The sequence below is a fragment of the Rhinolophus ferrumequinum genome, chromosome 25 (genome assembly GCF_004115265.2).
Source record: "Rhinolophus ferrumequinum isolate MPI-CBG mRhiFer1 chromosome 25, mRhiFer1_v1.p, whole genome shotgun sequence".
NCBI classification, from domain to species: domain Eukaryota; kingdom Metazoa; phylum Chordata; class Mammalia; order Chiroptera; family Rhinolophidae; genus Rhinolophus; species Rhinolophus ferrumequinum.
Genome location: NC_046308.1, coordinates 23,491,175 through 23,518,272, shown reverse-complemented (window position 1 = coordinate 23,518,272; position 27,098 = coordinate 23,491,175). Strand labels below are relative to the sequence as shown.

The 27,098-nt window shown below is 53.8% G+C and overlaps 3 protein-coding genes and 1 pseudogene across 9 annotated transcripts in view; 2 read left to right on the top strand and 2 right to left on the bottom strand.

Moving 5' to 3' along the window:
* The window catches only part of MED15 (mediator complex subunit 15), a 59,694-nt gene extending 48,840 nt beyond the window's left edge, over nt 1-10,854 (top strand). For 2 of the 5 annotated variants that reach the window (XM_033097787.1, XM_033097791.1), the window contains 10 exons: nt 720-839; nt 5,797-5,933; nt 6,029-6,156; nt 6,387-6,521; nt 6,603-6,666; nt 7,668-7,734; nt 8,203-8,363; nt 8,444-8,610; nt 9,082-9,180; nt 9,893-10,854. In XM_033097787.1, the coding sequence (XP_032953678.1) occupies nt 720-839; nt 5,797-5,933; nt 6,029-6,156; nt 6,387-6,521; nt 6,603-6,666; nt 7,668-7,734; nt 8,203-8,363; nt 8,444-8,610; nt 9,082-9,180; nt 9,893-10,029 (1,215 nt within the window). In that variant the 3' untranslated portion in view covers nt 10,030-10,854. The remainder of the gene's footprint in view (nt 1-719; nt 840-5,796; nt 5,934-6,028; nt 6,157-6,386; nt 6,522-6,602; nt 6,667-7,667; nt 7,735-8,202; nt 8,364-8,443; nt 8,611-9,081; nt 9,181-9,892) is intronic. The other 3 variants (XM_033097788.1, XM_033097789.1, XM_033097790.1) reach the window with 3 other exon arrangements.
* Nucleotides 10,855-11,596: 742 nt separating this feature from the next.
* CCDC74B (coiled-coil domain containing 74B) lies at nt 11,597-17,133 on the bottom strand. Its single transcript, XM_033097792.1, has 8 exons — nt 16,790-17,133; nt 15,530-15,574; nt 14,350-14,409; nt 13,256-13,418; nt 12,406-12,595; nt 12,232-12,311; nt 12,096-12,152; nt 11,597-11,956 (listed from the first exon to the last, which is right to left on the bottom strand). The coding sequence occupies exons 1-8, from the start codon at nt 17,046-17,048 to the stop codon at nt 11,818-11,820; spliced, it is 993 nt and encodes a 330-aa protein (XP_032953683.1). The 5' UTR covers nt 17,049-17,133; the 3' UTR covers nt 11,597-11,817.
* Nucleotides 17,047-26,153, top strand: LOC117017844 (uncharacterized; annotated as a pseudogene).
* The window catches only part of SMPD4 (sphingomyelin phosphodiesterase 4), a 22,326-nt gene continuing 21,105 nt past the window's right edge, over nt 25,878-27,098 (bottom strand). For all 3 annotated transcript variants that reach the window (XM_033097620.1, XM_033097618.1, XM_033097619.1), the window contains one exon: nt 25,878-27,050. In XM_033097620.1, the coding sequence (XP_032953511.1) occupies nt 26,721-27,050 (330 nt within the window). In that variant the 3' untranslated portion in view covers nt 25,878-26,720. The remainder of the gene's footprint in view (nt 27,051-27,098) is intronic.

Genomic DNA, 27,098 nt, shown 5'->3' with positions numbered 1-27,098 from the left:
GTTGTGATCACAAAATATGGTGAAGGCTGCTGCCGACTGCCATCCAATGGAAAGGCAGGGATCTTCAATATGGGAAGCGGCATATCGAACCTCAGTAACAGTGTGTGACAAGTTTCAACTTGTTCGGTGCAGTCAGTTGGGTGTGAGCTATGGTTGAGAGAAGGTGCGTTTTAAAACGTGCTGTAAATCATCCTCCATCATGTGTGATGCTCCATGTCACCCATCACTTCTGGTATACAGCAATTTCTGTCAAATAAAAACATTACGGTGTGTCCTCATCCACCTTATTCCCTGGATCTGGCACCGTGCGACTTCTGGCTCTTCCCCAAAGTCAAAATGATTCAGGACATCGAGGCAGTCACAACAGCGCAACTAAAGACACTCACAAAAGGGGACTTCCAGGACTGCTTCAGAAAGTGGCAAGAACAATAGGATAAGTATGTTCGAAGCAAAGGAGGGTATTTTGAGGGGGATTAATGGCAATGTGTTTTTTACTATAATACAGTTTTTTTATTTAAACATGCACCGTCTTGTTTGATCACACCTCGTAGATTCCCGATGCATAGATGAGCCTCAGTGCTGTGGGCTTGACCCCCTCCCAGGCTGCCCCTAGTCCCGTGGGCACTCCTTGTCCTGGAGGCTGCACACCCCTCTCCACTTGCCCATGCACTGCGTTTCTTTGTTGCGATCACCTTGTCTGTTGTCCCTCTGTCCTCAAGATGATCGCCGCAGCCTTGGCCCAAGGCGGGATGCAAGTAAGAGCCCGGTTCCCGCCCACCACCGCCGTGTCTGCCGTCCCGTCAAGCTCCATCCCTTTGGGCGGACATACCTCAGCACAGGTATTTACGGGGTGGCACCCAGGGCCCCCGGGAAGCTCGGGGTCCTCTGAGCGCCTTTGTGAGGCCACTAATCTTGGTGACTTCCTTCACAGTGGCTCTCAGAGTGCCTAACCAAGCTTACATGAGGCCACACCCAGCTTGTGTCTCTTGAGGGGATGTGAGTAAAATATCTGGGCTTGTTTTCATTTTAATATTTTGGATAGTTGACGTTTCCATTTTCTGGAGAAGGTGGGAACAAAATACCTTTTAAAATTTTTAGCATTTTTATATAGTAATGCTGCTGTCATTTTCATGGTAAAATAAAACAGAAGCTAAGCAAATAGTTTGACTTTCTAGGGCTATGCTGTCTAATACTATAGTTATTAGCCATACATGGCTATTTACATTTAAATTAATTAAATTTAAATCGAACTGAAAATCCAGTTCCTCAAGTTGCATTTAGTTGAAATTAAATTCTATTTCAAGTGCCTAGTAGCCCCAGGGGGAAGCTAGTAACTCATACTGCACAGCACAGATTGTCTCACAAGTCAGTCCGCGGGGGCGAGAAGTTCAGTTGGACCATGCTGTTCTAGAGTTTACTGTGCAGAGTGTAGAACTTATTATCCACACCCCCCTTTCTAGGTAGATAGACTTGTGTGTACATGACACTTTTTCAAGGATATGAATTTCTGCTTCTCTATTACATTACGAAATTTGGAATTCTTCTTTGGTGTATTCGTTTGTTTAACAAATAGTCATGTGCATTCCGTGGGCCAGGCAAGATTTAGAGAATAAAATGGAGATGAGATTCACTTATCTTACAGGTTTTCTGTTTTAGTGGGTTTGTTGTGAAAGCCTCAGATTTGCCAAAACTTTAAAATTCATTTTCTGTTGTAGGGGAGATGCATCTATAACCCTAGCAGATAGTAGCCCCTGCCCTGCCCCGTTTCCAAAGTTCAACCCCCACCCCCAACCCCATACACATGGCCAGACACGCTGTGGGCATTCGGTTCCCATAGAGCTGGTTCCAGAATTGGTGTGCAGCTGCTTTTGTGTCAGTGCCTTTCCAATCCAGTCCCTTCTGAGAAAAGATAGCTTGTTCCAGAAATGTGTCATTAAAACGTAGCCAGGAGTCGCCCCTGCTATCCCAACAAAGATCCCACCTGAACTCTCAGCAGCCGGCTCCTGTGGACCTTGGCATGTCCATCTGGCACGTCATGTGGCTACTGTCTGCCCCCAGCCATCTGCACGTAACCCTCATTGGGAAGTGCTTTCTGCAAGTGCCTGTCTGGTTTGTTCTTTCCTTTGGCAACAAACTGGGTCCAGGAAAACAGGCAGAATAGAAAGTCAGCTCTTCCATCGGCCCTTCTTGAAACAGGGCTCCCTGTCTCCACCTCTCTTCCAATCCCTGTTCCTGGTATGTGTCCCGTGACTGCATCTTGTGCCGTGCCTGGGATGCTTCGCAGACCTGAATGACAGTGACCAAGCAGGATTCTGTGCCGGGCACATGCAGGACACAGTGTCCAGTATGGGAGTCCAGAGGCGACATAGGTTTCTGTCCCAATGCTCCCTTGGTGGGTGTAGGCAGGTAGCACCACAGTGGGGACCCATAGTCCACTTTGCTCTGGAGAGTGACTCCTGGGGACACATCATGTCCAGGGGTCCAGGTACTCAGGACAGTTCGACAGATCTCCGACAGGTGCAGGTGGTCCCAAGAGGGCTGGAGTGCGTGGTGCCACTAGCCTCTCCTGTGGTTTCTTTGAAGCACGAGGCTCCCCAGACCAGCCTCACTGCCCTGTGGCCCCTCCACCTTCCTGCCTCTGGTTGCTTCCCCTTTGCATGCTCTCTGCATCCACCCTGCCTTCCATCCTGCTTCCTGCAGACCCTGTTCCACTTGTCCTTGCTCCCCCAGGAAGCAGAGGGCAGCGAGGTACCTGGACTCCCCTGCTAGCCATGTGACCATGAGCAAGTCACTTCCTTCTGAGCTCCCAGTTCCTGTCCAAGATGTGCAGGTCACTGCGTTTGGGGCCCTTGGCAGGCTCCCTCCCTGGGAGGTGCAGCGTCCGTGTCCTGTGGCTTTGTTAGTAGCATGACAGACACACCCATGCCTGTGGCAGAATGTGCCAGAGAGGGGAAAGACAGAGCTGGAGCACAGTTCTCCCTGATGGGCTCGTCACAGAATGGAGGGAGCATAGCCATCTTGTTCTCTTCCGTCCAGAGGCTGGCCGGACCCGACATGAACCTGAAGACCAGGGCTTTGTGTCTCGTTAGCTGCTTCTTTAGGCCACTTCTTTCTTGACGCGGGCCTTTGGGTGGCTGCTTCCCCTCCCAGGTGTGTTGTTGGTGACTCGGGATTCGTGAGGCCTGGGAGCCCTGGGCTGCCTGGCACTGATGCCCCGAGAGGTGTCCTGAAGGCCTGTGAGGGGGAATGTTTGTTGCCAACGGGAACTATGCGTTTTTCCAGAGGGGCTGTCAGATGCAGAGATCTGGAATGGATGTTGGAGGCTAAGAGGTTGCTCTTAGCAGCCTTGTGAGTGGTGGCCACAGTGGTCAGTGGGGTAGAGCCCAGGGCTGGACACGAGAGGTGGGCTTGGGGAAGAGGCAGAAGCACGACCTCCTCTCCCCAGCCTAGGTAGGCTGCTCTTCACTGTCTTAGACCCTCTGTCTCGTGCCTGGGCGAGCTGTGCGCGTTCAGTGGCTCCGTGGGCCCCAAAAGCAGAGGGGATAGACAGACTATTTCCCTGTGGTCTGAGTGCTGAGGGTGCCTCTTAAAGTACAGCTTCAGACGTTCAGGTGGGAAGTGAACTGTGAAGTGACCTTCCCACTGCAGTGGCCTCATGCCAGCAGGTGCCACTCCTTCAGAGAAGCACCAACTTTAGGCTACAGACAAGAGCTGAACACGTTCTAGAAGGGACAGCTGCTTGAACAGAGGCTAAGTCACCTCTCTGGGGCAGGCGGGGGTGGGGGTGGGGAGTGAGGCCCAGGTGGTCAGGGACCCAGGTGAGGAGGTTTGACCTGCGAACAGGAAGAGGGCAAGGCAAGAGGCAGCTGCAAGGTTTACAGGACAGAGAGTGGCAGCAGGTTGGGGTCAGGGAAAGGGGCACGGCGGGCAGGTGAGGAGCAGGGCTTTACTGGAAGGGTGCCCATGCATTACTGGTTGGCTGGGCCCAGAGTGGGGCCCCAGGGTCTTTGCTTCGCCTCCTTGGCACCAGATGTGGTTCTGTGTGGACTTTTCTGAGGCGAGCTGTTCACCTTCCTAGCTCTGGGAGTTGAGTAGATTCTAGAACATAGTTTCCAGTGCGGAGGCCATGAGGCCCCAGGACTCAGTGCACCCAGGTACGGGGAAGGTGTGTCCTGCACAGGGGAAAGCTGCTGCACTTGGTTCAGCTCAGCAAACTAAGCCGCCCCAGGCCCATTCGTGCCCTTGCTGATGTCAGTGTGAGACACTCGGAGCCGTTTTGCTCCCTCGAGCTCGCTCGCTGCAGCTCCTCCACTCCTGGCTCAGGGCCTGGTCACAAGGGGTGGGAACAGCCCATTCCAGTCGGGTTTGGTGCCTCTCTGACCCAGCCATGTTAGAAGTGTCTGATGTGGTCTCTGCCCGCTGCAGCTCCGCTCCGTCCTGCACGCTCGGTGGGAGGGGAAGGACGTTTCCCTTCAGGAGTTTGTCCAGGCATTACGGGGGTGGGGGAAGGGCAGAGCCTTGTGCCTGCCCCTGCCCAGCCAGTGGAGTAAGCGGCGAGGAGGGTGGCATCCTGTTTTCCTGGGCTCCTCCCTGACATGAACACTGGAAAGCAGCAGCCCAGCGCCATGCAGAGGGTGTGTGGGAGAGAGGTGGAAGGCCGTGGCCCCAGATGACATTGGTGTCCAGCGTGCCCTGGGAGTCGGACTGTAGAACCGGACGGTCCAGGAGGTGGGGGTGTGAGCTGGGCTCCAGGAAGCAGCCTCTGAGGGGGTGCTCAGCCTCAGGGGGTTGACTAGGCGGTGGGAGAAGCCACCGCCAGGCCTCGGGAGCGCTGAGGCTGGAAGGACCTTTGGGGTGATCCCAGTGTGGGGAGGGGTCGGGCCTTTGTGCCACCCTCACCGGGCCCTGGGCGAGGCAGCTGTCTGCAGGGTTCATTCCAGGGGAGTCTGGACCCCAGGGCTGGCAGGCAGCCGTCTCCCCACAGCTGTCCTCACCATCCAGAACTGCCCTCCTGAGCTTCTCCTGTGGAGAATGGTTATTTTACACGTCTTCGTCCCTGATTCCTGGTCGGTGTGGCTTCATCCCATGGAGTTCCTTGTCCCCAGTGAGGGCAGTGGTGCAGCTGACCCTGCTGTGTCCTCAGTAAGGATCGCAGGGAGCAGGGTGAGCCCCGGCTCTGCAGACAGGGAACCGGCTTTTGACAATGACGCCGAGCCGCTCACCTCTCTCAGCAGAGCCTGCGGGGCCAGGCGGAGGAGCCCTAAGCCAGGCATGCTGGCGAGGGCTGACGCAAGGGCCACTTTGCTCCCATTAAGGCAAGACACAGTCTACCCTTGTGGCCGAGGTGCTAAGGGGCTCGTGGAAGCACGCGGGAAGATGACCCCGCCCGTCAGAGCGGGGCCGCAGAGGAGAGCTCACAGCCCCGGGGAGGCCAGGCAGTGCCCTCCAAGGCCGTCAGCCTTCCTCGGACCCCCGCTCCGCAGGCTCCCACACCCGTGAAGCAGGCACGTGGGGATGTCTGTCCCAGCACAGAAGGCCAGTTCTCCATGCGTCTCGCCACCGTGGAGCAAGGGCTCCCCAGCCCGGTCTTTCTGCCAGCACTGTGGTCACTGTGTGTGTGCCCACGGGGTGAGGCTTGTGCTGGTGTCAGTAGTTGAGAAGCAGGACGTCAAAGAAAGACAAGGGTGTGGAGTGAGGCTGGAGAGAGAAGGGGCTGTGTGCACAGGTGGGTCCCCAGGCGTGGGCGGCTGGGAGCGAGAGAGGAAGGCGCGCAGGCTGAGCCCCCTGCACTTCCAGGTCAGCCAGAGCAGCCTCACCATGCTGTCCTCGCCGTCGCCGGGCCAGCAAGTGCAGACCCCGCAGTCGATGCCCCCTCCCCCGCAGCCGTCCCCGCAGCCCGGCCAGCCCAGCTCGCAGCCCAACTCCAACGTCAGGTAGGCCTGGCCAGGGTGCCCCTCCCTGCCTGCTCACAGCGCGGCCCTGCCTGGTGCCCACACTCACAGACATGCTCCCTTTCCATTTGCTGCAGCTCCGGCCCTGCCCCGTCCCCCAGTAGCTTCCTGCCCAGCCCCTCACCACAGCCCTCCCAGAGTCCTGTGACGGCGCGCACCCCGCAGAACTTCAGCGTCCCCTCCCCGGGACCTTTAAACACCCCTGGTAAGTAGGGCCTGGGGCGGCACATCCCGAGGCCCAGAGCCCGTTGTGTCACCCACACGTAGCCCAGGGAGTTGAGGCGCTGAGGGTCACCCGCTCCTCCTCCCGAGGCCTTGGCTTAGACGGGGGTGAGTGAATTTGTACCCCTTAGAGCCCGAGCGCCGTACCTTGAGGGTTTGCAGAGAGCAGGGCCCTTGTGGGCTGGGCTGCGCTCACCAGGCTGTGTCCTACAGTGAACCCCAGCTCAGTCATGAGCCCAGCGGGCTCCAGCCAGGCCGAGGAGCAGCAGTACCTGGACAAGCTGAAGCAGCTGTCCAAGTACATCGAGCCCCTGCGCCGCATGATCAACAAGATCGACAAGAATGAAGGTAGGGGCAGGGCGGGGCGGGGGGGCCAGGGGGGCCCGCAGACCCCCAGGCTGTGTCTTAGCATCCCCTCCTCTGTTCCAGACAGAAAAAAGGACCTGAGTAAGATGAAGAGCCTTCTGGACATCCTGACAGACCCCTCCAAGCGGTGAGCTTTGTCCTCGGGCCCCTGGGGGAAGCGTGGTGCTGCGCCCAGAGCTCGTAGAGGGACCCTGGGTGCTTGGTCGGCCCAGCCTAGGGCGGGCACTTGGTAACGATGCAAAGTTTAGAGAGGGGGTTCCGGGACTCTACTTAGTTGTGTCTGCTGGGGCTCCAGGCCCCCACCCCTTGCCTTGGCCAGCACACAGCCTCTGCCCTGCTCTGGGCTGCTGCTGGGGCCCTCACGCCTCCACCCTGTGGCTGTCAGCCGAGTCTCATTGGGCCTTTGGCCAGGTCTGAGCCTGCAGTGGCCCTCACGAGTGCAGCTGGCTGACATAGGCCTCAGTCTGACCTTCAGCCCTGCCTCTGGCTTTCTGTTGGCCTTGAGCAAGCAACTGGTCTCAGTTACCCCGTCTGCAGAGGGGCAGCTGCGGCTCTCCTGAGTTAATTGCGAAAATGAAACAAGACGGTGCCTTGAGAAGCGTTGGAGCACCAGGTTCTCGGCACGGCACACATGCCCCTTCCCCGGCCCTAAGGCTGCTGTCAGCGCCAGAGTTTGGCCAGTGCCACAGCACTGTGCATATGGACTGGCCTTGGGTTACTTTCCCTGGCTCAAGCTGTGCTCTCTTTCTAGAATGTCTTCCCTGTTTCCCTTATCTGGAAAGAGTGCTAGATGCTGTGGAATGGGCCTTCTTAGGTTGACCCTTCGTTGAGGTTATAGGGCCAGGGTGGGCAGGGCTTGGCCTCTGTCCCTCCCCTTGACCCAGTACGCAGACGCCTGGTTCTGCCGACCAGGACTGGGCAGCTCCTGGGGATGGGACCACCTTGCCTTAGACTCTGGGTCTGGGAATAGCTGGCTGGGGTTCCTGTGGAAGGTTCCAGTGGCCAAGGCCTGGGGGCTGGCTCTTTCCAGGGGAGGCCAGATGGATACTGGTTGGGATCAGCACATGAGAACTGCTGGTTCCCCTGTCCTCTAGCATGGAGGGTCAGCCATGTGGCCTCTCCCCACAGGTGCCCCCTGAAAACTCTGCAGAAGTGTGAGATTGCCCTGGAGAAACTCAAGAATGACATGGCGGTGGTGAGTAGGGCGCTGTGGCCTGGCGGTGTTTGGAGGGCTGCAGGCATCTCTAGGAAGGTCAGGGTGCATTGGACTGTGACTCCAACCCACGGGCTGGGAGCAGCCTTCACGGCCAGAGTGGGCAGAGCGCCTTACTGCTCAGCCTGGGGCCTTGCCCAGAGGCTTCTTCCAGGTCGGTCTGCTGTGGGTGCTGGGGATGTGAAAGAAATCACCCTCTGGCTCTGGCCTGTGGGTGTTTCCCCCAGGCTTGTAGATGTTCCTGCAAGCTGCCTCCGCCATCCTGCCTCCACCTGCCCAGCCAGGCCAGGCCCCAGGCAGAGGGACCTTGGGGAGAATGTGTCCAGGATTGTCCATCTTTATCTGCAGGGGGTGGGGAAGCCTCGGGAAGTCTGGCTGTGAGGATGACGGCCTTGGGGTCTAGGGAGCCTCCCCAAGACTGGGCTACTGACCCCACCCATTCTTTCTCAGCCCACGCCCCCACCACCCCCAGTACCGCCAACGAAACAGCAGTACCTGTGTCAGCCGCTCCTGGATGCCGTCCTAGCCAACATCCGCTCGCCTGTCTTCAACCATTCCCTGTACCGAACATTCGTGCCCGCCATGACAGCCATCCATGGCCCACCCATCACGTATGTACAGCCTCGTGGGGGGGGGGGTGGGCCACGGGCCACAGCCCAGCCAGTGTGGTTACCACGGCCGCCTCCTGCAGGGCACCAGTGATATGTACCCGGAAGCGCAAGTTTGAAGAGGATGAGCGGCAGAGTATCCCCAATGTGCTGCAGGGGGAGGTGGCCAGATTAGACCCCAAGTTCCTGGTGAACTTGGACCCTTCCCACTGCAGTAACAACGGCACTGTCCACCTGATATGCAAGCTGGGTGAGTACCCGGGGGTGACTGGGCTTGCGCGGGTGAGCTCCACACTGCAACCCCAGTGCCCTGCCTGGGCCCGTCGGGGGGTCGGGGGCACGAAGCTTCCTGGCCACGCCGCAGAACCAGCCCAGCCCAGGACTGTGCCCTCCAGTCTGATGTGCGCTCGGCCTCCCACAGACGAGCGCACCCGCAGTCCTTTTGCCCTCAGAAGCCTGCCCACGTTGTCCTCCTCCACCTTCACACACCTGGCCCAGGACATGTACCCAGAGCCGGGCCAGGAGCCCACGGCCTCTCACCTCTGCCCTGTGTGCCAGGGAAGCCCCTGCCTCCCGTCCAGCTGTGGCCCTCCTTGCCTGAGGCCCTGGAGATGTGGACACCCGAGTCCGAGCAACCTCCGGGCTTTGCAGGCTCACCAGAATCTCCTGGGGTTTTCAGAGCGGGGCTGTGGGGTCACAGGTGCAGCCTCTTGTGTTGCAGATGACAAGGATCTCCCTAGCGTGCCACCGCTGGAGCTCAGTGTGCCCGCTGACTACCCTGCCCAGAGCCCACTGTGGATTGACCGGCAGTGGCAGTACGGTGGGTGAGCCGAGAGGACAGCTGTGGGAAAGCCTCACGGCTGCTGCCTGGGGACCCAGGGCAGACAGGGGTCAGCTCTGGGCAACCAGGGTTTCTTCCATGTGCCCCCGTCGAGCTGAGGCCCCTCCGTCTCCTCCTCTGGCTCCCCCTTTGTGGACAAGAGCGGGTTGCCCAGAAATCACTACAAAAACAAGTGTCTCAGCCCCCATTGTGTCCCTTTGTCTGCCCTGCAGCTCCAGGGCAGCCGTAGGCAGTGATGAGTGAGCAGACCCAGCCGTTTCTGTGGCCCCTGTGGACTCTGCAAGGCTGACATGGGGTCACAGGAGCTTGGGCTCATGGGGACCCATCTGGGTGACATGGCTCCAAGACAGGCCCAGAGAGCTTCACTGATGGGGACAGTCCCCCTGAAGCTCCAGCCTGGCTCATGGAGGATAGGACTGGGACCTTAGGCTATCCCTGAGGGAAAGCCCTGGGCCGGGTCCATTTACGTTCTAGTTCTCTGATATGTGGGCCCAGGAGAGCCTGCTGGCCACCAGCGGTGTGTGGGAGGTGGCATCCCAGGTGGCCGAGGCTAGGTGAAGTGCCCCAGACGCCAGCCCTGGGCCTGAGAGGGCAGTTGCTGCACCCCCTTCACCCCCCCCCCCACCGCCCAGAGTGGCTTGTATGGGCCGAGGTCCAGGCACAGTGCTCAAGGCCCACTGCTCTGTTGCAGACGCCAACCCCTTCCTGCAGTCGGTGCACCGATGCATGACCTCGAGGCTGCTGCAGCTCCCCGACAAGCACTCGGTTACGGCCCTACTCAACACCTGGGCGCAGAGCATCCACCAAGCCTGCCTGTCGGCCGCCTAGCTTCACCTCTGCAGCTTCTCGGGACCACGGGCTCAGCGGCTGCCTTGTCGGGGCCGTAGAGGACGCAAGCCTCGCCTTGTGTTGGACCTTTCTAGGTGTCGGCTCTCTTAGAGAGCTGGGCTTAGGTTAGCTTCTCTGCTTTTATCTTCTGCCTTGGGGACCTACCAGACATTTTCCCACACTTGTTCCGGACTGGGACAGGTGACTACAGAGCTGGCTATTTCGGCGGTGAGCACGGGAGTTCCTCCAGGGAGGTGGATGTGCCCCTGGACCTACACTCCTCAGGCCGCTGTCCCGGTGGCCTCTGTAGGGCCCGTGTCCTTCCTTAGCAGGTGGGGGAGAAGTCAGGCCCCATGAGAGCCCCTTGTTCGTGTGCCAGAAAGCACTCTCCCCGTTTCTGTAGGGAATCGTGGAGAACATCGGAAACCCTTAAAACACACAGAATTCTCTGATCACAGCTGGGTTCAGACCGTGACACTGTTGGCATATGGGGCACCAGCTGCATCTCAGAGGAAAGTCTGGCCTATGGGTGGCTGCAAGTCCCCACCATCAGCTGGACCTCAAACCTCACAGCATTCTCCCATTAAGCCCTGGGGGCAGCAGGGAGCAGAGGTGTTGGGGGGACCCTGTCCCTGGCACAGGGCACACTAGTTGGGCCTACTCATGGGTCAGGTGCCATACGTGGGACCTGACGTCCTCAGAGCCACTCCAGAGTGAGGGCTCCCTGACGGCATCAGCCGGCCCTCTGGTGACGAGAGGTTCCCCCTTTTGTATATGCACTACCATGTCATCTGTGATTCTTATAATAAATTTATTATTCCCGTGTTTGTCGTGAACTCGTCACTGTGCCCCACGCCCTGTGAGTCCAGGGCCCACTGGGAGGCGCTGTGGGAGATGCTGTCGAGGCTGAGCCAGGTCCCCACCGTGGAGGCGGCGATGGATGCCCACACCCTCATCTGACGGCTGGTGCCTCATCGTGCTTCACCCCCAGGTTTCTGGCAGAGTTCCGACAGGAACTTGGAAAAGCGGAAAGAGGCAGAGATTAGCTCTGAGGATGCAGCCAGTGTGGCCAGGACACTCCTGTCTGGTGACGTTCAGTGCTGACTCAATGGGCCACACGCATGAGACATACTACGAAGCTGCTATTCTGACATTTAAGGGGAGTGACACACGGCCCTCGCTGGGTGGGGCCATCACAGGGTGGGGCCCCAGTGCCCTGGAGAGGACCGCTTTTTGTGGCCGTGGCTCTCCACAAGAGGAAGGTAGCCTCGGCGGGGTGGCTCATCAGCTCTGTCGGTGTGGACACAGGCTGTCACTGAGGCAGGAGGATGGTGTCCTGTCCTCAGGAGTGTCTGGTCAGGCAGGTGACCCTGAGTTCCTTTGTGCTTGGAAGGCAGCCCCCGGCCCAGCCAGGGGCCAGGACAGCCCATGCTCCAAGAAGAGAGCGCTGCTATGTCTGTTTTTTAATGGCAGCTGCCAGACTCCTCCCCACCAATTATAAGGAGCAGAGCTAGGGGCCCTTCTGGGGCAGTGACACCTGACAGCCAGCAGGGACTGTACTCAGAACTGGAAGAAACGAGCTTTATTTCATCTTCAACAAGTGGGGTAATACCTACATCATGGTTTTGTGTAAAGGCAGAATAGCAAAATACTGAGCGAGAAAAGTTTCTCAGTTCTGAGACCAAGGACTTTATGTGCCGTGAGTTTGGTTTATGTGGAATTAGAATTCTTTTGTAATGCTACCTAGAGAGGGTGTCTCCAGCTGTGGTTGGAGCTGCACAGGGGCGCTCAGAGCACAGAGCGGTGTAGCCGTCGGCTCTGCACAACCTGCAGCCTTTTCCGCCTCTCGGCAAAGTTACTCTTCAGGGTCTGCTTCAGCGCGGGCAGGATGGCGCGCTCTGCCATAGGCATTGGGCTCAGGATCAGGCTGGCGGGGGCAGAGGGTGGGCAGTGGAGCTGTGGCTGGGAGTGGCCGCCAGCACAGCCTGGAGCCAGGGCCTGCTCTGCTGCACCCAGCCCTCCCCTCATTGTGGGCGCCCCACCCTCCCTGTGCCCCTGAGACTCACCATTTCTTTGAGATGCCCTTGGTGGGGACCTTGGGGAGCTGCATGGTCTCCTGGTCCCTGGTGAAGGAAGAGAGTCAGCAGTGAGCCCATGTGACTAGGCCTGCCATGTTGGGGTGAGGGCGCCCCAAGCACTAACTTGGAAGAATTCGGTCCAGCCTCCTCCGGCGCAGCCTTAGGCCTCTTGGTCCCCTCTAGGACAGACTTGAGGTGCTGCAGCTGAAAGGCAGGAAGAAGAGGCATGGTGGCCGAGGCTGCAGAAGCACCTGGGCCGCCCCTCCCCCCCACCCCCCCCCCACTGCCCAAGCCTCACCTCTTGGGCCTGCAGGAGATTGGCGTTCCACAGCTGGCGGATGACCACCTCACATTGCTGAAACGAGGTGGGCTTGCGCAAGTTGGGGGGCAGGCTCATCAAGGAGGGTGCCCCTGTCACCTGCTTGCCCTTGTGCTGGCTGCCCACCACCGAGGTGGACTCTGGATTAAAGGTCTCCACTTCTTCATCTCTGAAATGGTCATTGCAGCAGCCCAGAGGTGGCCTGCCAGGTGTAAGCACCCACCACCTCAGGCAGCGGCCTCGCCCATGTGAGGCCAGTGTAGGGAAGGGGAGCATTGACAAGCCTTCTTGGTGGCCTGGCTGTCTTCTGCTGACCAGGGTGCTCCAGGCACCAGGTGGGGGTCTCTGGGGCCAGCTGTGAGTTGGGCCCACACCCCCCCACAAGGTGCACTGAGACTCAAATGTGGTTCCAGCTGTCCTGACCCCAAACCGGGAATCTAAGACCTATGCAGAGAAGCAGGAGCCTGCCCTGCTGACCACTACCCGGAAGGCTCAAAGTCCAGGCTTACTGCTGCTTGCCAGGGAAGTCCCAGAAATGGGGTGTCCCCAGAGCCTCGTCCTGCTCTGTCCTGCTGACTGTGCCAAAGGCCAAGCGAGTTTTCCAGGGTGGAACCTGGAAACCTAATTCACTGTTCTCAGTGAAAAGCAAACTCAGTTCGAGGCTAGATTCTTTGAGGAAATGGTTTAGGGGCTGCTACTGGCCCTCTTGTAGGCTCAGGTCAATACAGAGACCCTGGGGGCCCACAGCTTGGTTCACTCTGGAGGCTGTCCCATTTAGAAGGCAAAGCGATGGGCTGATTCCAGGGTGTGAACCTACGAAATGCCTTACTTGGCCGGCCCTTGTGTCCCTGAGGCTTTGTCCAGCTGGCTGCTGCGAAGCAGGGCAGCAACCTGGGCCTCCTCTTCCAGGTCCGCCTTCTGGGCAACGTCAGCTTTCAAGTCTTGCTTCTTGAAGGAACTGGGCTGGGGTCTAGCCTTGCCTTGAGAGTTGGCTATAGGTCAGACCCAGACAGGGCCAGTCACTGCGGGCATCAAGCACCGGTGCCCAAGTCCTCCAGCTTGGCTGTGTGCACCCAAGGAGCCCTGCCCCCTGCCTCAGTTTCCTCCTGGTAAAGGGGAGATGGTAACAGAGCCTCCTGCTGGGAAACATGAATGAGGGTCAGGATGAAGCCTGTGGGAATTCCTACTGAAAGCTCTGACACACCTGAAACCAGCCAGTCTCCTCCCAGGGCTCGGGAAATCCCGGGGGTGGTGGTAGCCCCACAAGCTATTCCCAGGCTCTGAAGCAGCACCTCGTTTGGGGCAAAATGAAACTGAACGAGAGGTCTGGACCCAGCCCGCACAGGTTTACTTCCCAAGGATGAGGCCCATGGCCCGCCTAGGTCCTACTTAGAAAGGGCAGGGGACGCTCCTGGTCAGGATGCCTGACCTCAGGGAGGCAGAGTGGGGACAAGAGGCTCCCGGCTCCCCTCCTGCTGCAAAGCGCACCACAAGCTCCGGCTCCATAGGCAGGGCCATGCCACCTGCATCCTGCCTGCTTTGCGGGGACTCGACAAGGCCACTTAGGGAGGCTTGGGGGACACTCAGGGCTCCTCTGTCAGTGAATCTGCCCCCCACACCGCCCCAGGGTGGGCTTGCCGTGGGACCTTGTGCTCCCAGTGACAACACACTGCAGCCAGGCCCGCCCGGCTTCGCAGCCTCCCTCCAGCCGTCCCAAGGTCCCGTCCCACTCGGCCTCAGCCTCCTGCTTTCAGTTCACCACACCCTCCTTGGCCCCATAACCTCCAAGTCCATGGGGCCTGGCAAAGGCACTCCCCCAAGGGCTGCCCAGCAGAGGACCACGAAGGGCTTTTAGGCCCCAGGCCCCAGTGAGGCGCATGCCCCTTCCCCAAACCTGAGCACCTGGGGGCGCTGCATGCTCACCTGACACCATTGAATTCGAGAGAGACTTGATTGACTGAAAGCTGGAATTGGAGATGCTGCCTGTGGGAGAATGCATAGGGGTCACCCAACATGGCAGCAGTGACGCTTCCATGCCAGCTTCTCCAGAGGCTTCTGCACATCTGCCGTGGGTGAGGGGCCAGCCCCACCCGTGCCTGCCGCCTGGCCTTGCAGGCCCCGACTCGGTCATTCATGCAGAGCCCTCCCCAAGCCTGGTGAGGCCACCCAGACCTAGCCAGTGCCAGAGGGAGCCGAGGCTGCAGGAAAGGTGGTTTCCAGAAGGGCCATCCAAAAAGCTGGGGGGTGGGACCTTAGAAGCAGCAGGTCCTGAAGCTGCAGACCCTTTCCCAATGTCCCTTCAGGGAACCAGTCACACTGCAGGACTAGGACTGCTAAACATGCCTCCCTGTGTGCCCTAGACGGCTAGCTCGCTACAGCTACTCCGCCCCACCAGAGAAGGGCCCCCACCATCCCATCTCTGTGTCCCCCAGGAAGGGAGAGCCCTGGGCACCCCCCAGACAGGGGCATTCCAGGCTGGCACCACTCAGTCCACCTGGCCCAAACGTTAACGGGGAGAGCAAGCCCAAGATTCAACCTGGGCGTCCCTGGGCTGGGCTGGTGGACAAGCAAGGTGAGTGGGCCACAGATGAGGAGGGCCTCAGACAAGTGGCTGCAGGTCTCTGCTTCTGCGCTTCCTTCCCCCAGGCCCCACTGTCTCTGCAGAGATAGCAGGGAGGCTCCGAGGGAGACGTGTGCCCAGAGCCACAGGGCTAGGGCTGTGCTGGGGGCTGTGCTGGGCTCCCAGGCGTTTCAGAAGGAACCTGCGGCCAGCCAGAGCAGCAAGCCAAATAAAAGTCTACTAGGGTAGTGCGGCTGGGGGAGGGCAGGGGGAGGGCAGGGGGAGGCTCTGGGCAGCCCCCACCCCCAGCTGCTCTGCCCACTGACCCTACAGCACAGACCTCAGTCCGTGGGTTCCCCTGGAGTGGTACCTGCTGTGTCTGTCACCCAGACCATGACGGGGCAGTGGCGTCCAGGTCCCCCAGGACCCCTCCCTATGGGAACAGTTCGTGGGCCAGTGCGGCTCGGTGGGCACAGGCAGTCTGGAGGGGCCGCTCTTAACAGCAGTTAACCTCCCATCAGGCACTGAGGTTCTCAGTCTCACCTTTTTTCTGCGGCTTCTGATTCATTATTAGCTTGTAATGGAGATCTGAAAGCAAGCATATGCTCTCATCATTTTCAAAGCCATGGCCATTTTGAGAGAAGCTGGCTTGCCCTCCCCATTTCCTCCCTGCTGAGCCCTGGAGAGACCTCCTTCATGACCTTGGCTGCCAGGACACTGCCCCATGGGCCAAGCCTTTGCCTGGGGCACCCTAGGGCTGGGAACGCATCTGGCTGTTCCCTGAGCTAAAGCCCCTGCTTCAGAGCCCTGCCTGAAGTCCCACCCTTTGTCCATGACATCTACAGGGTACCCTCTACCAGGTGGGGGGCCTGATTTTAGGGGTGCAGGGGAGTCAGAATGACCCAGGTCTCCAGGAGCCCCTGGCCATGGATGAGCAGATGCAGTCAGTGCAACAACCAAAGGACGCCCAAGATGCGGGCTGGAAACATCCAGCCTGGGCATCAGGGAGGGACTGGGGTGAGACTCAAGAAGACACGGGGAGGGGAGGGTCCCGACATAATGGATACCCAATAATGCAGTACTTGGCGCTCCAGCTAGAGGCAGCAGGAGAGTCAAAGAGAGTGAAAGGAGGGGAGTGAAAACCCCTGATGTGTAGGCGAAGAGCTGTAGCTGAAGCATGAGGAAGGCCAGAGAGAGGAGCAGGGTCCTCTCATGGAGGCCTCAAGTTCCGCTTTAGGCCTGGTCTATGGGGGTGAGAAGACAGGTGGGCTATAAAGTTAGGAAGGGAGGTCTTCTCTGAAAAGACTCAAGGGCACAGGGCCAGAGGAGTATGGGGCCCAGGGATCCTTCTGGGGCAGCATGGCTGCCCTTCGTCTGGGTGTGCTTAGTGTGTGGAATTTAATTGAGCTGCATACTCCTACTTTCAGGGGTATTATGTTTTACTTCAATAAAAAGTTTGTTTTAGAAAGAAGGAGGGCTGGCCATGCACACAGAGGAGACAGCTGGCTGGGTGACGGTGGGAAATGATGCAGCCAGACCAGTCCCGGCCAGATGGGCAGATGGCCAGCTAGGCACCTGCCATGAGGACCCGGGGTTTGGGGCCTGGGGAAGGAGCGCAGGCCCCCGTGGCAGGACCCGGGGTGAAGCTCGCTGCCCTGTGTCCTCCCTAAACTCTGCGTGTTCTAGAATCCATGCGCTGTATCTGTGCTGAAGGCCCTGGGAAGGTACCAGGGAGGCAGGGTCTGCGCCTCTCAGGCCCCGCCGCGGGAGGCGCCCCGCCCCGGCCCCACCGCCCGGACTTACCCTTATTCTCCCGCTTCAGGTGCTCAATCTCCTCGTGGAGCTTGGCCAGCGTCTCCGAGTGCTGCTGTTGCAGGAACTGCAGGCTCTTCTCCAGGTCCAAGACCCGCTTCTGCGTCTCGCTGAGCCCGAGGTGCGCGCCATGCGGCCCTGGGTGCTGGAGGACCGCGGGTGGGCGCTGGCGAGAGCGCAACGCGCCCCGGAGGCCCGAAGTCCCAGAGCTAGAGGGCCGGTGCCCGGTCGCCACCCCCACGATGCTCATGGAGCCGCTGCCGCCGTCTCTCCTGCCGCCGCCGCAAGTCCACTCTGTGGCCCGGCTGCCCTGGCCCGAGCAGCGTCGCCAAGGAAACGGGCGCGACCCAGGGGGCGGGGCGAGAATAGTCAGGTCCTGGGCGCCCGAGGGGCGTGGTGTGCGGGTGGGGGCGGGGCCTGGGGCCTTGTTCTGCCTGGGTGAGTGTTCCCTGACTTAAAAAGGCATCCTTCTGGCTTAATTAAACGTCAGATAATCCTCTGCCTTTACAGTAAGCTTTAATTTTTATTTTTGTTTGTTGTGTTTTAATAGTTCACTTTTTAAATAGTTGATTCGATTACAAATTGAAAACAGTAAATCAGTAGAGAAAATTGACAAAACCGAAAGGTGGTTCTTTGAAAAGATCAATAAAATTGATAAACTAGCCAAGATAATTAATAAAAAGGAGAAAAGACACAAATCACTAACATCAGAAATGAAAGAGGGGCCACCACTACCGAACTCATGGACATGAAAAGGACAATAAAGGACTATTATGAACAACTCTATGTCCACACATTTGAAAACCTAGATGAAATGGATCCATTCCTTGAAAGACACATCTACCAAAACTCATAAGTAGATAACGTGAATAGGCCTATATCTGTTAGAGGAACTGAATCAATAATTAATAACCAGGATGATGGTAAAGAAAAATCTCAGCATGGCTGTTGTGAGATATGCCTGAAGACCGGGCCAGCCAGGTTGGGTGGGAGAATCAAAAGCTATGGAGAAATGCAGTCGAGGGGAACACAGATGGAATCAGTAGATTACCTGATGAATTTCACCACATCTCGCCCCAGTTCATTCAGAGAGTTTAGGAAGAATTAGTCACAGTACATAGAAAAGGAAGCAAATGAACAAAAGGCCAATTAATAACTCCTGGATGAACAAAATGCTGTACAAGAAGAGAACTACATAGCTCATCAGTAGACAGTAATTACATAGTCCTAGTAATATGAATATTAAGTATCAATTTAATCAGAAATTGTGTGTGGCACAAACTATGCTAGGAGTAGGGGGTTGTGTTTATGGGTGAGGCAGGTGGCTGCCTTGTGTTAAATTGTTATGTTCCATCAGAAGTCAGTATATAATATTTAAAATAATCAAGAAAGTAGAAATTAAAGAATATTATTTAGAGATATGGAGATGAATATCAGAAGAAATAGCTGAGAGAATAGAAAGAATTGCCTCTAGAAAGCCAGAATATACCTTCATTATCCTTTTAATGTGCATGGGTTCAGTAGCGATGGCCCCTTTCATTTCTTTTCTTTTTTGTAACTAAAATTCAATGGGGTGACAATGGTTAGTAAAATTACATAGGTGTCAATCCTCTTTCATTTCTGATGTTAGTTGAGAGAGGAAGAGTAAGGCAGGAGAGTGCTAGTATTTCCCCACAATCCTGAGAGTACTCTTTGAATTTTTAAATTAGATATATTTATTGCTCTGATAAAAATAAAAATTAAACCAAATAAAATTGTAAGAAAAATTAACACCCTCATAGAAAAAAAATAAGCAAGGACATTAATAGGCAATTCACGAAATACACAGGATGAATTGACATGAAAAAATGCTTACTTGTAAAAAATAAAGGAAATGAAAATATGCAGAATGTTTTCTCATCAGATTATTTTTAAAAATCCTTACTTTTCTACATGCTGTTTTCCTTGTTCGGTAAATTGGAAATGTAATAACACTTGCCTTGCTGAATTTCTTGCAAGGATGAAATGAGGTAATGCACAAGAAAACTTAGATGAATACAAAAGAATGAAAGAAGAAAGCTGCCTGCATGTTGCAACACTGAGATACGGCTAAAAAAATAGTCATCTTTTTCCCATTTGTCATCCTTTTATTTAAATAAGTAGATAATTCCAATTATAAAATTATTCCCCCAGGAGATTCAATAGGACTATAACTGGAAGGACATTTTCATGTTTCCTGATTTGACCTTGTGCAAATGTTTGCTCTCCGTTCACCTCCCTAATTACACTGGTGGAAAGGCGATTGGGAAGAGTGAACTCTTCTCATCGGATGCTGGGAAGACATTGGGTCTTGTTCAGGGCGACCATCCATCCTGGTTTGTCTAAAACAGTCCCAGTTGGTGCCTGTTTTCTGGGAGTATTTTATGAATAGCACCTACATTTATTCTCAGAGTGTCCTCATTTGGATGATAAATTATATGGTTACCCTACTAATAGTCCCCTAGAGTGCAGGTATTAATTTATGCTAAAAGCAGACAACGCTTTAAGTGCTATAGGGGAAGAGGGTAAATTTATTATATTGTACATATTTTAAGAGATTGAATTATATTCTTGATAACACAAAAGACTTTAATATATGTGTGTGGCTAATGCAGTTAGAATGAGTTTTTTTCTTTCAAAAGATAACTTTGTCAAAAAATAATAATAAATAAATGGGGCCACTTTAAAATGAAGCCAGAGCTGCCATGCCAGAGGAACTGCCTTACACGTCTCAGGTCTCAAATCTTTGCAATGTTAAAACAGGGCAAAATAAACCTTTGGACTAGGCCTAAGCCAACTTGTTTCCCAAAGATAACAAGAAAGCAGTTATTATGATTACTGCAGTAATGACTACTAGACTGAAAATTTTAAATATTGTTTAGAATGAATATCACTGTTATATTATCAGCACCAATAGAAATGCCTTCCTTCTGTTGATGTAATTGTTCCCCTTCCCTTCCTCATAAATACCCATTGCCTTTGTCTCCCAATCAGAACACCATTTGGGCTTCTGCCTGAATCAGTGTGTCCCAAATAACTGTTCTTATTGATCTCAAATAAATGCTTGTTGCCTCTCATTTTGAAAGGCCTTTTTAAGTTAACAACTTGAATCTGCTCAAGCAGTTGCACAATTTCTTTGTTGTGAGCCTGTATTCTCAGTGTATTGACATAAACACTGAGAAATATTCAAGTTTTATCCTGAAAAATACTTTATCCTGAAAAATATTCAAGTCAAATGTCACAAAGAAACCTTACCCATAAAAGAACACCAGTGGAGCTTGTTATTTTTAGCAGAACCTTTTCTTTTTGGCACCATTCGATTCACTGCAGAATGTACTACTCTATAATTAATCTTCATAAGGGTGATCCACAACATTCTAGACTTTTTTTTACATCATTAAGGGAAACTTAAATTATGTTTATTATGGTGTCTGCCTCCCCTATCAATCAAAATCTCTTGGGATGGCTGAAGGAAAAAAGATGTACTTTACTAAGTTATCACTACACTGGAAAGAGAAAGTGTCATCAGTACACTACAAATTGTGAGAATTCCTGAAAGAAGGAAAGCAGACAGCGTCACATTTATAGAGAAATTGTCTAGATGGAACCTTATCCAAATAGGAGCAAGAGAGAAGTTCTCTCTAAATGGAGAGTGATGGGGGATAAAAGTTGCCAGAAGAGGCTCCAGGGGCCATCGCTGGGTGATTTGTTAGGGCGCTGCTCTTACTGCTGTTTGGCCAGTTTCCGGGCTGAACAACGGACAACAGTGACACTGGTTCTCAGGATAAGAGAGACACTGCAGACTGAGAAAGGAGGCGCAGGGAAGTGCCCCAGTAGTGAATGAGCCCCTTATCGGTAACTACCAGCACAGCTTCTCTAATCATATCAGAATATTACCTTCATATAGTCATTGTCAGCAAGCTGCATCCACAACGAATAAGGATCCTCAAAACACAGAGAGGCAGAACAGAGAATAACCAAATATTTGAAAAACATACCATAAAAGAACAAAATGCAATAAAAAAGAACTAACACCCAAGGAAACAGTTATTAGAGCAGTCAGGAAAAGACTCATAAATAAGTATACTAATAGCCTCAAAAATATTCCAACAGCTGCTTGAGAGCTCACTGTTGTGTCGAAAGAAATTCCAAACCGAAAGAAAAGTTTAAATAGTATTTGAGCTCGCCGAGCAGGAGGCGGCTCCGGTGGATTGTGCAGCCCTGGCCAAAATCAAGGCTCAAGACCTTCGGAGCCAGAAGAAGGAGGAGCTGCTAAAACAGCTGGGCGAACTGAAGGTAGAGTTGTCTCAGTTACACGTCAACAAAGTGACAGGTGGCGTGGCTCCCAAGCTCTCCAAGCTCTGTTGTTCGCAAATCTATCGCCTGTGTTCTCACTGTCATTAACCAGACTCAGAAAGAGAACCTCAGGAAATTCTACAAGGGCAAGAAGTACAAGGCCTTGGATCTTTGGCCCAAGAAAACACGTGCCATGCACTGCCGGCTCAACAAGCGCAAGAGAACCTGAAAACCAAGAAGCAGCAGCTGGGGCAGCCGGATGGCTCAGTTGGTTAGAGTGTGAGCTCGGAACAACAGGGTTGCCGGTTTGGTGCCCATATGGGCCAGTGAGCGCCCTCCACAGCTATATTGAAGACAATAAGCTGCCGCTGAGCTGCCAGAGGGGCAGCCGGATGGCTCAATTGGTTAGAGCAGGAGCTCCCAACAACAAGGTTGCCGGTTAATTCCCACATGGGATAGTGGGCTGCGCCCCCTGCAGCTAAAGATTGAAAACGGCAACTGGACTTTGAGCTGAGCTGTGCCCTCTACAACTAGATTGAAGGACAGTCATAACTTGGAGCTGATGGGCCCTGGAGAAACACACTATTCCCCAATATTCCCCAATAAAATTTAAAAACAAAATAATTAAAAAAAAAACAGTAGCGGAAGGAGCAGCTGTACCCGCAGCTGTACCTACTGTGGGAGGTCTGAGCATCAATGAAGCACAAACTCGCTGCCAAAAAGAAAAAAAAGTATTTGAGTCAAGTTTTAGGGGCCAGTCCCAGAAGCAAAACCTCAAAGGAATAGCAGTTTTGCAGTTTATTTTATACATTAGACTCAAAGGAGAAGATGTAAAGAGGGTTACATGAAATCCCTTGGTGGCAGATTAAAGATGGAGGAGAAAATAAAACGGGGAAATCTCTAGGATTGAATAAAAAGTAAAATGGAGAGATACATACTTCTTTTGCTTTGGTGGGTGCAGGACAGTTATAGTTCACATACATAGTTTACAGAAGTATGCAGGTAAAAGATAAAAATGAGTAATGTTGGAGTTGTCTTGCCCCGATACCAGGGGTGTTTATCTCTGGAGGTCTGGAGAAGAGATCATTCTGACATTTCAAGCACATTCTTCTAGATGCACAAAAACAATGGATAGGGCTCGCTCAAAGTAAAGATTAATCTATTATACAAGCCTTAGGACGTGATTTCTGATTATAACCCACTCAGTTAGGACTCTTATGATCAAAACATCCCATGTGGTTACTTTCAGTTATTGAGCTTGTCAGGCTTGCCAAGGTAGCTCCCTTTTGTTCACGGTGCACGTTCTCTACTTGTAACATTTGTGTGCAAGTTTTTGTGTGTATGTTTAATTTTTTGGGAGTTTGCAAAAACTTGCACCATTTAATATTCCCACCAGCAATGCGTGAGGGTTCCAATTTCTCCATGTCACCAACTCTGGTTTTTGTATGTCTTACAGCCATCCTAGTGATTTTGAGATAATATCTCATTGTGGTTTTGATTTGCAGTTCCCTCCTGACTAGTGATGCTGACCATCTTTTCCTGTGCTTCTTGGCCATTTTTGTTTATCTTCTTTGGAGAAATATCTATTCAAGTCCTTCGTCTATGCGTGTTTTAAATTTGGATTACTTACACCATTTTATTGTTGAATTGCAATAATTTTTTGTATATTCTAGATAAAATTGCCTTATCAAATATGATTTGCAAATATTTTCTCCCATTCTGTAGGTTATCTTTTGGCTTTCTTGATAGTATCATTTGCAGTATAAAAATTTTTAACTTTGATGAAATCCAATTTATTTCTTTCTTCTTTTGTCACTTGTACTTTTGGTGTCACAGCTAAAAAACCATTGACTAATGCAAAGTCATGACGATTTACTCCTATGTATTCTCCTAACAGTTTTATAGTTTTAGCTTTCATACCTGGGTCCATGATCTGAATGATTGGACAGATCCCTTCCAATGCAGTGACCATGTTTTTCCCAATGATTGTCATTCAACATTAGACTAAAGAGCCCTTCTCCTGGTCCCAATCCTTTTCTATTTATGTACCAATTCATTTATCCAAGTTATTATTTTGACTCCTGAGATGTTAGGAGCTGGATACATAATAGGTATAAGTATTTGTCAAACAAATGTACTTGTTGGGCAGCCACTATGCGCTTGCACAGTGTGGGAGCTAGAAAAATGAGTAAAACATATTTGTCCTTGAGGAGCAAACATGCTAGTTGGAGATTCAGGTCACAAGTATTTATTCATTCAGCATGTTGAAGGGCCCAGGACCAAGCAAGTGATAAAGAAGCCCCTCTGCTGTCGTTTGTGGAATGGTGGGGTCAGTACGGAGGGCACTTCATCCAACCTGGGAGGAGGACAATTCGGTTGGCGGGTGGGTGAGGCTCCCTAGAGGGAGTGATGACTGAACGTGTGGACAGGTGGACACCAGCTATCTGAGGGGAGGGTAGGCAGACCTTCAGAGACCTGTCCCGAGAACCACAGCCGACTGCACATTTCAACAGTGAATTGAAATGTGCCGTTGAGGAGTAAGCAGGTGGGGTGGGGGAAATAAGCTCTGGCTGTTGGGGACCAACTGAAAGAGAAGCTTGCTTCATCCACCTCACTTGGTTGCCTCAAACATAGATCTTAATGGAGAAGATTTCAGATGCACACTCAGAACTCTCCAGATGGTGTTCTGTAGAACACAATATGCTTAGATTGGGAGATGACCAAATGCCATTAGACAAGTGGTACAGTACAGCCTCGTGGGCCAGTGGGTCTTGGAGGCAGAGCGAAAGCTCAGAACCACGGAGCTGTGGTCCTGTGCCCAGTGCTGCCAGAAGGCCGGGCCCACGTGGTCTGGATTTGGCCTGGTGGAAGTTCACAGAAACCACTCCTGAGGCTTCTGGGAGGGGTAGAGAATGGTACGGCTGGAACTCCCATCTCCAGCCTAAGCTACCCTGAGCCCGGACCAAAAGCCTCCCCCACGGGATAGCCATTTCCTCCTCGATGCGCCACAGACCCAGCTCCTGCCCCTGGCCTGCTCCTCTCCATAGCCACACCAGCCCCCCCGAGCGGCCTGTGCACCCCACACCCGTGCATAACCCCAACTGCACTTTGGCCTTGGCTCTTCTCCCTCTGGTCCTCTCACACCTGAATGAAAGCTCCTGACAAACTTGAACTCGGATCACCGTGACTGTCAGACCCCATCGCCTTCATCCAGAAGCAGCTGGCACCCCAGCCACCACTTTGCTCCTGGCTTCTCAGACACAAGCCAGTGTGCTGCGGGTTATTCTTCCCATGTGCCATCTGCTCTCCCCAATGCCACCCTCCAGGCCCCCAACCACTGGAACTGTTTGCTCTTGACCTTACTGTACTTGGTTCTTCATGACTTCTGGGCTTTGCACTACGAGGTCCCAGAGCAGTGGGTGGTCCTGCCTGTCCTGTACCCCAGCACAGCTGAGGGTGCTCATAGTAGGATGTGTGGGTGAAGCAGAGATTTTTGCTTTTTAGGGTGTTGGAGAATGTTTTCAGTAGAAAAAAGCACGAGAAATGAATGTGGACAGGAAGGTTGTGCGTAGGGAACTAGTGAAGCCATAATGGTCAAGGGGGCGGTATCCCACCATCGTGGGCAGGGGTGCGCTTCCGTCAGAGAGCTGCAAAAACGGGTATTGTGGGGAAATGGTGCCATATTTCACATCTGAGCCCAGGCCATCATTTCGTGGTGTGTTCATTTCTTCTTGATTTAATGCGTCCGGTAACAAAAGTCAGTAATTTGCCAACGCTGATTGTAGAAACCATGGTTATCATTTCCCATTTCCATCACACTTGACCCAAAACAACTCCCCTGCCCGGGGAAAGGGGGACATGAACATCCAGGCCAGCACACTCCTGGGGCTAAGTGCACAGTTCAGTTCCCAGCTGCACATGCGACCCTCTGAGCTTCCAGAAGCCACAGAACGTACCACACATGTCCCAGGACTGCCAATATTTTGTATTAAGGACAACTCTGACGTGCCGAGTAGAAGGCAACACTCAAGAGCTTAGATCGAGCGTGGGCCGTGCTGGCCAAGGCCCACGCTGCGCCTGCTTCCTCAAACCTCTGGGGGCCGGCTGTACCCATCAGTCACTTATGTCTAATCTGCCTCGGTCAGCTGCTTCTGTAAGTGAATCCAGACCCCTGGGGGAGGAACAGGGTACCCAGTGGCCACCTGCAGTCCCTAAGTACTGGGGACCCTCTAGGGGACCACACTGGAGGCAGAGCCCAGGCACTCTAAGACTCAGGGCCAAGAACAGATTTCTTTACATCCATGGTCGGTTACAAATCTAATTGGAATTTTGGTCACAGGCACTAAAATGCCACCATTCTCAGTTTACATCAAAATACAAAGTCCAACTTTTAGTCTGAGAATTAAAAAATAGGGGCAGCCGGTTAGCTCAGTTGGTTAGAGTACTGTGCTCTTAACAACACGTTGCCGGTTCGATCCCCGCATGGGCCACTGTGAGCTGCGCCCTCCACAACTAGATTGAAACAACTACTGGAAAAACACACTTAAAATAAATAAAAGTTAATAAAAAAATTAAAAAATAAATCAACACAATGCACTAAAAACGCTGGCTGTTTAAATCACTGTTGAAACAGTGATGGTTCAAATCTTTGTTCTCTCCAGTGAGTCATCTGCATGATGAAAGGTGTGTGAGACCCCGTGGGGATTTTGACAGTGAACGTGTAATTGTATAGTTTAAATATTTGCGTGCTATCAAAAAGTTACGGTGTTTCTGAGCACTTAATTTTATTGACGATACAAACAATGCTTTTGATCATCTTTGGTTGTAGGCCAGAAGCGTGCAGGATGGCCCTGCCATATCCACCGTGCCCACAGAGAGCCCATCGGACAAGACGGTGACGCGCTCCCTGGCTTGGGGGCCGGATGGGAGCCAGAGGCAAAGCACTGTCCCACCGACACCTGTGCTCCTACAGGACCTTCTCTCCTCAAAAGTGGAATTGTATGGCCCAGTCTTGGAATTGCTGGGAGAACACGAAGAATGACCCTTGCTTTGCCAAGGGTGCTGGCAAAATTTGGTTTTAAAATTAGGACTCAGAGGAGAACCATCATCTAATTTCACCAGGAATCTCTTAGGGTCTTTGATTCTTTTCTGGAACCAGAGGCTGAGCTGCTGTCCTAGTGTCGCCTGGGAAGAGGAGACTCACGCCACACAGCCCACCAAGGACAGTGAGGGCAGAGCCCAAGGGCCCTCCTGGGAAAGCATTGACTCCTCGGCGTCGCGTGGCTAAATCCCAGAAAAGTTCAAGAAGACAAAGGCCTTGAGAGCCACGTCACTGCGGGGGCCCCCGACGGCGGGAAGGAGGGAAGCGGCTGGGCCCTGGGCTGTCCGTCCTCACACCTCACGGGCCCTTTGATGCTGTTCCCTTCCTGGCCGAGCCTGGCTGCACGCCCTTGTTTCAGGTTCTCTGCCAGATGGCTCCGAGGCTGCAGGGAAACCACCCCGAGGAGCGCAAAGGTCACTGGGTATAGGCTCAGAGGAGCCTCCCAGGTGCACGTGACGGCCATGTGGCCATCCTGCCAGCTTGCGTGGGGACCGTGCTGGCTTCCAGTCAGAGCTGGTGCAGTTTGCCCCGCTCGGTCAGCAGTGCCATGGCCATGGCATATAGGAAATAGCCCAGCACAAGGAGCAGGGCACAGGGCACGGGCCCGATGCAGAACAGAGAGGCCACAAAGAAGGCCAGCAGCAGGGACAGCAGCGTCCGGTAGCTGCCCAGGAAGCGCAGGCTGAGCCTGGGGCCCCGGACACAGCCAGCCGAACGGCCCTGCCCCACGGGGCTCAGCAGGTGCCTACTGGACAGCGTGGGCTCCATGAGGTGGTAGCGACAGAAGCTGCCGAGGAAGTCAGCCCGGGAACACAGGGCCACCATCTGGTCTGCGAACTAGAGCACAGACAGAGGCATGAGGGAGGGGGCAGGGGCCATTCGCCC